A 10,597-nucleotide genomic window follows, 5' to 3' on the forward strand; every position below is an offset into this window, starting at 1 on the left:
TTTGTTCTAACGCAAATGTTTTTGTGCTTCTGGGGGTTCTGTCCACCCCCCCCCCCCTCCCACACCGTTATTAGCTACACTCGCTGTGCTCGCTTTGCTCTACTTAGACCCAAAACATAATGTTTCAGGCAAAGGCGCCGGAAGAGGGGGGGGGGCAAAGGGGGTTGATGCCCATAATAATTCAAGTGAGGTGGTGGAAAAATCAAGGGAATAATCACCTTTCTCGTCTATTTGCGCGTTGTTTATTTTGGGTCGGGGCGGGGAGGCACGTGGGGACAGGGTGGGGGTATTTTCCTTCCCAATTTTAAGCTGTTTTTGTCACATTCAACAGTTTCATTAATATTTTGGGGTTGCCGACATATTTATTTGAGCTGCCTACCCCCCCCCCCCCCCCATGATTAAAAGTCCCTACGACAACGACCTGTACCATTATTATTTGAAACATATTTCAAAATGTGCTTAATTGGTTCTCTTATTTCCGCAGTAGCATGTTTTATTGATAGCAGAGAGTAAATTAAATTAAATTCAATTCAATTCTTTTTATTCATCCAAATTCACAGGAATATATGGAAATTTGTTTTGGTCACACAAATTAATTTAATGTTTCCAGGTCAAAAACACAGTAGGCCTACGTTAGATACGGTTCGCATACACACAAACAAACATATAGCGAACGAGAATCATTGATAAACATTACCAACACATATCTTCTTCCAGTGACTTCAAAAGAAATGTAAGCATTTAGGGTATATTTAATTTTTATTTTTTTAATTCATGTCATAATACAAATCGTGATTAGCAATCAATGGCTGAAGTGTTCACAGTTACGAGCAAACTTAAAAGTACGTAGAATACAATATTGCAAAAAGTACAATTATACACACAACACGGTCAATAACTAATAATCGGGGTTAATAGTCCATTGTGGTTTTAAAAATTCAAGAAAAAACAAAAATAGAACAAACACAAGACGTTATAGTGACGTGTGTTACTTCAAAGAGTGAGTGGAAAGCAAGTAAGGAATGGCTAATAAGCAGAATTATCGAAACAACTTAATATGTTCAAGTCAATTCAGTACCAGATTTATAGGGACCATTCTCTGGAATATCCGTACTTAGACTAAACAGACTATGCTTTACTAGAATCAAAATAACAATTACAATAAAACGAACACATTTTAAACAGACATGCAATGTTTTAAATTGCATTGATAAATTTCCAAATCATGGGTAACAAGGATGTCTTAGATAATGATTCATGATATTTCCGGGGTGTAATTCATAATTTTGGATGAGTTCATTAAAGCTTTGATTTTGAGAAGAAGTTCATGATGGCCTGGGCAAACTCGTCTGATGTCCATCTCTCTGTAATGAGATCACACTCGGCTCGGTTCACCTTGTACAGGCGCTCTTTCTCGGTCTCCCAAATCAGATTCTTGGAAAGTCGCATAGACTGTTGGACCAATAAAGAGAAATTATAAAATAAAGATATAAAACAACAAGTAAATACGACACATACATGGTGGTCTCTAAAGCTATGGTCACAACTCAGAGCGGCGACCGACCGAATAGTAGCCTTCTCGGTCGCCGCCGGAATTTAGGAATCGCCCAACGATTTTTGAAGAAGTCGAGCAGTCTGTAGAGCCCCAGCGATAAATGGCGGTGCCCTGTCGATTTCCCGTCGGTCGCCGGTCGATTTTAGGTCAACATTGGGCGAAATCGGGAAGCTTCTCCGGGCTGCGTCCTGGCAGTGACCGACTGATGACCCACAGATTCCCGAGCGATCTCCCATCAGCCACCGGGTGATTTTAACGAAATTACCCGGCGGCCGGCCGGTGATCGGCGGGGCACCAAAATACGCTCGGTGCCCGGGCGTTCGCCGCCCGGGCACGGACCTAATCGAGCGTTCGCCGTCGAGCGACTTAGGTCAAAAATCGAAGCCGCTAGGTCAAAGGTTGCCGACCGATTTTGGAATCGCCGCCAAGTGACCGACTGATCTCCCAGCGGGGACCGAGCGGCGACCGGGCGGCGACTGCTCAGCAGCCTTTGACCTAGCGTCTTCGATTTTTGACCTGAATCGCCCGACGGCGAACGCTCGATTGGGTCGGTGCCCGGGCGGCGTCCGCTCGGACACCGAGCGTACTTTGGGTGGCGAGTGAAAGTGAGCAGGCGCCGCCCGGATTTTAACTCCGCGCAAAAAACTTCAGCATCGCCCGAGCGATGTCCTAAAAACAAGCGGTGCTTTTGGGTGTTGTGACCTGAAGGTCTCAATATTATGATAGTGGCGATGAGGGCGGCTGGAAGAAAAGTAATATCTAACAAATCGGGGTACGAAAATATTGCACAATTTGTGAAATTCTCTTTAAAATTGAATTTGACCTTTTCTTTGCACTCGAATTTCGCAGGCGAATGTTAATGGCACGATATAAAAATGCATTAAACAAAGGTAATTGTAATGAGAAGGTTTCATTGAAGACATTAATGATATAGATATTACCAATGTCGATAATAATATTACTTACTATAAATTTAAATTCTTTAGATAAAATAATAAAAAGGTACATCATGAAGAATCATCGTGAAGCAGTTACCAAGGCAATATTGATATGTCATTGTTCCTAGAAAATAACCAAATGTTTTGAACAGACCAAGTGTTTTAACATTTCGACTCAGTAAAGAGAATTATATTTAGTTTCACTTTGAGAGAGTGTACTGTAGCACAACAGTCAATTCTTTGACGTGCATAAGGCTACAACTTTTCGTAAAAGATATATAGGCTTGGATTAAAGGTTGCGATTGGGTTTTAGGCTAGATTTATGGTAAGGTTTGGGTATAGGATTTTGTTTGACGTTTAAGTTTAGAATTAGATTAGTGTAGGTTGTCGCCGAAGAATGTGTCATACAACTTAAATTTACATCATTATTTCCCTCATAAATTGGTTAATATTCTACCCTTGATTATACAATTGTGTACATAACATACGTTTCTAGGAAGTTGAGCATATTCCTTGACCTTCTTGTCCACTGTCTCTCTGAACTGAGCATCAGGAATGACCTCTGTGACCAGACCACGGTCAAACGCCTCCTGGGCGGTCAGCTTCTTACCAAATAACAGTATCTCATTCGCCTGTAAAATAACGATGGTAAAGACCCTCAGTGGGTGATAAGTGTAAAGATAAACGTAATCGGGAAACATTATTTAACACGATCTCAAATTCTTTCAAAGAAGCAACCCACGTCACCATCAATAGCCTAGCAAGTCACATTTTGAAATGCGTGAACGTGGTAATGGCATATTACATAATCTATTACAGATTTCTATAGGAAATACAATGGGACCCATCGGGTAATGACATTAGGGACTCTAGGTTTACACGACGAGAACGTGGACCTCTACGTGTGACATCCTTATAAGGCAATGTGACGTCCTTTCAAGGCACATCCCACGGTATACATAGCCTGTAATTATGGATCTATGCAAATATTTTAAACCCACACCACGTCTGTGCCCCTTTCCATAATTTATATCTGTCTCTGTTATGAAAAATAACAGAGAAACTTTTGTACAAGTTTGTACACCATCTAGTACGCATGTATCATTACATAAAGGCATAAGTATATCATTAAGACCTTCCAAGCATCACCAAAATCATCCGTAACTAATTTATCTCACCTTCGCTGCTCCCATAATCTTGGGGAAAGTATAGGAAGAGCATCCTTCTGGACTCTGACCAAGAGCAGCGAAAGGGGTGTGAAATTTTGCCTGAAAATATCAAATGAATTAAAGCTTCATTTAAGTCTTTTCATTTCTTAACTGTTATCCTCTCACAGTATATTATAATTTTTCATCTTGCCAGGTGGGTCAGGTATAGGAACAATAACAATTGTCATAGTTCCATAATCTATTCAAATTTTGACCATTACAGATATCATAGAATCTTCGATGTCAGTACTCACAGCATTCAGAAAATTCGTCCCACCGATACCCATTTAACACTTAGATGAAGAGTGGCAAATGTAGATCAATTTTCTTTTCCAAAAGACACTAATACCACGCCAGGGTTCGAACCCACGACCTTCCCATTTCCAGTCAAGTGTTCCAAGAATGAGGTTGGTTTTTGGCGCCACCAGGATTCGGTTTATAGAATATGAACTTACTCTGTCAGAGGCGAAGACAACATCCATCAGCGCCAATGTAGTTACAGCAATACCAATGGCAGGCCCGTTAACTGCTGCAATCAGAGGCTTCGGGAAATCGATGAAGGCATTTACAAATCTCCTGCCGAGGTAAAGGCCAGAAAATAAGGATTAAAGTTCAGAAGGATTGCAATAATGAAGATAGACAGTAGATGAATGGATTGGTGACTTGTCTGGCCTCGAATCACAATGTGATCTATTGAAGAGTTTTATTTTTATTTAATTCACCAATACAGGATTTATCTCATTCTGAAATCAAACTCTCCTTAAAGCCTCGGTCACAAATGCCAATACGAACTGCTACGAACGCCGTACGAACGTTTTTCAGACAATGGAAATTCGGGAAGACAATGGAAAAACAGGGAGATTCGTACGAAATTATCATTCGTACGAACCTTTATGACCGTAGCATTAGCTAGGCTAAGCATTTCTAAATAGTTTGGTTGCAGAGGCTATTGTGGGCTTTCGAAAATGTTAAATGGGTATATAGTACCCGGTAGGATGCGAAAGTCAATGTGGTTGGATGAGCAAGTGTGCACTTTTAAAATGGCGACTGACTGGAATGCTCCCACGGGAGTGGAGAATGTGCATACATTGTGTGCGGGTGAGCATGAATCAGATAACCCGGGTGGTCTGTACAGCGCTTAGACACGTTATTGATTGATGTATTGGGCGCTATATAAAAGCGGAATATTATTATTATTAAATACTGTACTATGCACAACTTCAAGAGAGTGTACCGTCCCAATCTGAACTGTATACTCACTCTAATAGAAGGCTCTGTTGTTTTGACGCCTCTTCCAAATTAGTGATGTCAACTGTCGTGAAATTCCCAAGATCATTCCCACTACAGTAATAGTCCCCAACACCTTAGGAAAGATAGGAAGTATTTCAAAGAACTTTGACAATTTAATGTATTAGTTTATTTCCTCTACCCATGTTTGTTATCAATCAATCCTAACTAAAACTAACAAAATATATTTATTCATCTCAAATTAATAGTTTACTCATATTAGTGACAAACATAATTTCCACCCAAAATGTATTGATGTTTTGCACTTTGCACTGATTCGTTTGTAGGATTATTTGTGAATTGTACACAATCATACGGATTGGAAATCTCAATTTCTGAAGGAAGAAAAAATAAGTCTGAAAGAAACCGCAAAACATTGTGACCAGTGGTTGCAGAAGAAGAAGAGTGATGAATTTAACAACAATCCCACTTGTAATCATACATGGTTTTTGTGGGTAATTAAATATTATTAAAGATGAGGGGAAGGGTATAGGGAAAACATGGAGGAAAAGGGGATGTTGGTAATGGTGATGGGCAAGAATGGAAATGAAGATTTATCTTCTTGCACGTCTTCAATGTCTTTAAATATTACGCAGAATTGGAAAGTAAGGTTAGGAAGACAGGGAGGTAGAAGAGGAAAATTAGATAGTAGAAGTGGTAGTGGTAGTGGTGGTAGTGGTAGTGGTGGTATTGGTAGTGGAGGCGATTGTCATGTATGCGGGAATAGAACAGTTTAAACTTCCTGCCACAGGTGAGTTCGGTTTGAGTTTGGAAGCAAAGACAAAATCCTCATTAACTGCAAACACATTTGACACCACAGCATGGAAAACACGATTCCGCACAAAAAATGTCACAAAATGCCATCGGACGTGCATAACAAGGTTCATACTTATCTAATGTAGAATATTGGCATTGTTTTGTAGACATTTCTTAGATTCCAATCAATAATCTCCATAGAAAGTTTCTGATAGTAGTTTACCCACCATAATTATAGGTTCGTGAGAAAAACAGCAACATGGTAAAAGTAATGCAGCTTAATAATCGTATGATCACAACACCATTATTATACCATTTGTTAGATAATGATTGAGATTATCTGTAGATAATTGATTACATCATTTTGAAAGGAGGATAATGAAAAGTCTACGAATTACGGTGCAGTTATCTGAAACTGGTCTCTATCATATCGTTCTTAATAAAAAACGACATTAGCATCAAATGTTAATATATACCCCTTTTATGTCAAAGTTTTACATGGTTTAAAACTCATAATATATTACTAACCTGTGATTACGGCAATGACTACATTATCATCTTGCCCTGCTGCAATGAGAGCACCTTGTAGATCAAGGTACATCTTTAAAGAAACATACATTGTGATGAAAGCACTGTTAGAAACTAGTCGAATTTAGCCGATAATGTATGACTTGATATTTGTAAGAACTTTGTTTAATCTGTAGTCAAACGAAAATGTCATATCTTTATATCAAATACGATGTTTGTGCACTTTTTCATGGTAGCTCGGGTAAAGCTGGGGTAAAAATATGATTGCAGGGCTCTCAGGGAGAAAAATATTAATACCGATAAGGCTACCCTGAGTAAACAAGAATACTTATCAATATTATTATCATTATCATTATCATTATTATCACTAATATTATTATTATTATCATTACCATTTTCACACAAATTCTGGCGCAGAGATAATTAAATCACAATGCTCTAGGTTAAGGTGTGGATGGGTTTTTCCACAGAGTGGGATATCAACGGCTGCATTCAATATTTAAACATTTAAGTGGAAATCATCAGACTTCCTTTTTTCTCCCTAACCCTTCTCTTCTTCTTCTTCTTCTTACATATACACACATACCACATAAACATGAGCTCTTCCAACCCCCTCTCTCCCTCTCCCTCTCTCTCCCTCTCTCTTTCTCTCTCTCACTCACTCACTCTCTTCTCCACAAACATACACATATGCATGCCCACGCAAACACACATCCATCCCCCATCTCTCTCGCTCCCTCACCCTCCTCTCTTCCTTCCCTCTTCCCATCTATGCTTTATCTCATTCATATCTACTTCCCGTCTCTGACCTGTGGTGTGAAAGCATTTTTCTTCTTTGGTCTGTTGAGTGTGATGGTCGCTATTCCATTCTCCACACGATACAGAATACCTTTCGAGGTTCTTCCGACATTCATTTTGCTGCCTCTTGCTGCTGGATCGTTCTTTACTTCTCCATCCTGAGAAAATAACATACATGCCAGTGAGAGAGTATGCATATTATAATTTAAATAATTTATATATTAAAGTCCCCGAGGGTACACAGATAAATTTCTTCTCTCAAGTCATGTTTATGTCTTAACGAATTAGGACTGGAATTCTTAAATTTCATGGGTTAATAATATTAATTCATTAACAGCAACTTTGACCCTAACAAAGCTGTAAAACAAACAACAAAATTTTTGAGAAAGGTATACTGGTCCCATAAGCGAATATTATAGAAAGGTGCAGAATTTGTGTAACTTTCATCCAGAAAAACAGAGAAGACATTAATCATCTTTTTTTTTTTTAATACAAGGATAGAGACGAATATTTAACCCCCGTATGGATATTGAATGACGACACATGGTCCGGCGTCAATTATCCTCGGTTGCCAATTTCCTTCATTAACCGAGTTCCTAACCCCAAACACTATACCATACCATAACATGGATCTCCGGGATGAATCTATCAAGGTATCTTCTCCCAGCTCGGAGGTTGTTAGCAGTTTTCCACACGTCTCTTTTCTCTGCCAATCTAGTACACTCTTGCAGTGTCATTCTAATCCATAAATGCATTTCTTCCCCTAGAGTTGGTACATTATACTTTTCACAATACCATAATCCAAACGTTGACCCAAACTAAATCAACATTCCAACCTTAAACCTTTTCCCCATAGATTTAACGAAATATTCCCCGGAGCTGAGCAAGTGCCTGATCACCCACATACCACCTCCTCCTCGGTGGTTTCCTCTGCCGTGCATGAGAACATACCTGTGTCATGATTTTCTGAATTCTATGGCTCCACTAATCCTTGCTCGATGTGAAAATGTAGGCTTATATCAAAGAATATCAGGTGAAGTATTATGCTATATCTACCCCGGTGTTGCCCGCAAACATATTAATAGTGTTTATGGAAGATGAAACCTCAACAATGTGTATTACTCGTCGAATAGACTGTTTATTCACCCTGGATTTTGTATGCCAGGAGACTTTATAGCTGATAACAATATAATTGTATCACTTGACCCGTACTCTGACCATGGACGGTCCACGCTCTGACACTGTGTTAAGTTTGGTCTAAAGTAAACTTAAAGTAAACTGTCGAGGTCAAGTATTTCCTTTATCAAAAAATATTTGGCACCAAAATTAACTGAATACGGATCGGGCGTTTGGGTTTCCTTTTGTTTTGTTTTGTTTTGTTTTGTTTTGTTTTGTTTTGTTTTATTGTTTCGCATTCCACAAAATAACAGTTTACATATTATTAAGTTCAGCAAGATAAAGTATATTGACAAACAAAAACAATGATGACAGTAAATAATCATTAACGACGTGAAATATGAGGAACCTAATACAGGTATGTGGTTACATAAAGTCATAATAGTCACTCGAGCGAGGCGCAAAAAAGAAGAAACAAAGACATAAATAAATGAAAAATAACGACAACGTGCCTTATGCGTATGATTTCAAGAGAAAGTCTTTGATTTTACGCTTGAATGAATACAGCGAGGGTGATTGAATAGACCAGTTCACGGTTAGCACATTACTCTAATGAACCCGGATATCCACAGATCTTAAAAACATGAAGAGGTCCCATTTTTTACATTTTGAAATAATCACTCCTACAGAGATGGAGGTGCTATATAAAGAGCCTTTGTTTCCCCCTTTTCAAAGTATACTTCCACCTATGTATCATGGCGTACACTGAATGTGCATGAATCAATAATGTTACATAGCTTTCATGAGCACGTATCCACATTTCGTCTCCCGTGTATTTCAAAATTTGTTCTGCAATGACCTTTATCTGCTCATGCTCAGACTGCGACCGTGAACTGGCTTATTATCTCAGCGTCCAAACTGTTCCAAAATGAAGGTCATGTGTTGGTTATTGTTTTAAAGGCAAGAACGGTGCGTACGGGGGATAGATGAAAATTGAGGGATTGCCTGGTGGGATAAGAATTAATGTCACTATTTTTTTAAAAAAATCGTCTATATTAAGTTCAAACATAAATATCCCTACAAATATAGTTCTGTTACTTTCAATAACTTGTAAGAAAGAAATAATGGATTTGTATGTGCCAAAACATCGGCAGAAGAAATAATCCTTACAGCTCTTTTTTTTTGTATTTTGAGTATGGAATCAATTTTCGTCTTGGAAGAATTACCCCCAAACTAATATTCCGTAACTTAGGTATGGTAATAATAACGTAAAATATAATCATTTCAAAATATGGGGAGGAAAATGATGTTTGAGTTTATTGGTAGCTCCTAGATTTCTTGAAAGCAATTTTCATAAGTAGTCGATATGGACTTTCCATGTTAATTTACAATCAATATTAAATATAAAGACCAATAATTTTGAAGAGTCAATTTAACTCATTGCCATTCATGAAAACATCGCCAGGTAAAGTATGCAGTGAATCACTAAAGACCATGTAATTTGTCTTTTTGAAGTTAAGAGATAACTTATTTGGTTGAGTCCAATCGCATACAAATCGTAATTCAGAATTTAATTTATCAAGAAGGATTTGAGGATTATCGTGAGTAAAAAATATGCTTGTATCATCTGCAAATAAAAGAAAAGAAAGTTTATTAGAAGAGTTTTGAAAATCATTGATGTATAATATAAAAAGAAGTGGGCCCAAAAGGGAACCTTGAGGTACATCGCAAGTGATGTGTTGAGTTTTAGAATTTAAATTATGAATAGACACAAATTGATTCCTGTTTGCAAGATAACTTCTGAACCACTCCAAGGCCCTTCCACGAATTCCATAGTAAGAGAGTTCATATAAAAGTATTTCATGGTTAATCGTGTCAAAGGCCTTGGAGAAGTCCGGAAAGATACCAGCAACGTGAGACCTCTTATCAATTGCCTTAGTAACTTTATCTATTAATAATATTATTGCATGCACAGTTGACTGTTTTTTACGAAAACCGAACTGGGAATTGATGAAAATATTAATTGGTGAGAAACTTTATAGTGCGAGAATAAATTATCTTTTTCGAGGACTTTTGAGAATGAAGTCAACAGTGATATTGGACGATAATTACCTAATTCATCCTCTGAACCTTTTATGTAGATGGGTATTACTTTAACGACCTTTATTTTATCAGGGACAACACTAGACAGCAAGGACAAAGCTAATGAAGATATCAATAGAAATTGAATTATTCTTATTTTCATTTAAACATTCTTAAGACAACCGTTTAATCAATACATTAATGATTTGATTGATCAAACAATTTATTGTTCCATTCTAATAGTGAATCATAAATACAGAAAAGCAAAGCGGATTAAAATTATTTTGAATAGATTCTTTTCAATAATATATAGATGAACTAGAGGGAAA

General features: G+C 37.9%; 1 protein-coding gene across 1 annotated transcript; it reads right to left on the reverse strand.

The window, feature by feature from the left end:
• Window positions 1–751: 751 nt before the first annotated feature.
• LOC575580 (enoyl-CoA delta isomerase 2, mitochondrial) lies at window positions 752–8,140 on the reverse strand. The gene is made up of 8 exons (XM_775972.4): window positions 8,022–8,140; window positions 7,082–7,228; window positions 6,273–6,345; window positions 4,962–5,064; window positions 4,157–4,277; window positions 3,672–3,761; window positions 2,982–3,125; window positions 752–1,452 (listed from the first exon to the last, which is right to left on the reverse strand). Exons 1-8 carry the CDS (start codon window positions 8,028–8,030, stop codon window positions 1,300–1,302), a joined length of 840 nt encoding a protein of 279 aa, XP_781065.2. The 5' UTR covers window positions 8,031–8,140; the 3' UTR covers window positions 752–1,299.
• Window positions 8,141–10,597: the final 2,457 nt, after the last annotated feature.

Source organism: Strongylocentrotus purpuratus, unplaced genomic scaffold (genome assembly GCF_000002235.5).
Source record: "Strongylocentrotus purpuratus isolate Spur 01 unplaced genomic scaffold, Spur_5.0 spur5_contig_810, whole genome shotgun sequence".
In the NCBI taxonomy this organism is placed as follows: domain Eukaryota; kingdom Metazoa; phylum Echinodermata; class Echinoidea; order Camarodonta; family Strongylocentrotidae; genus Strongylocentrotus; species Strongylocentrotus purpuratus.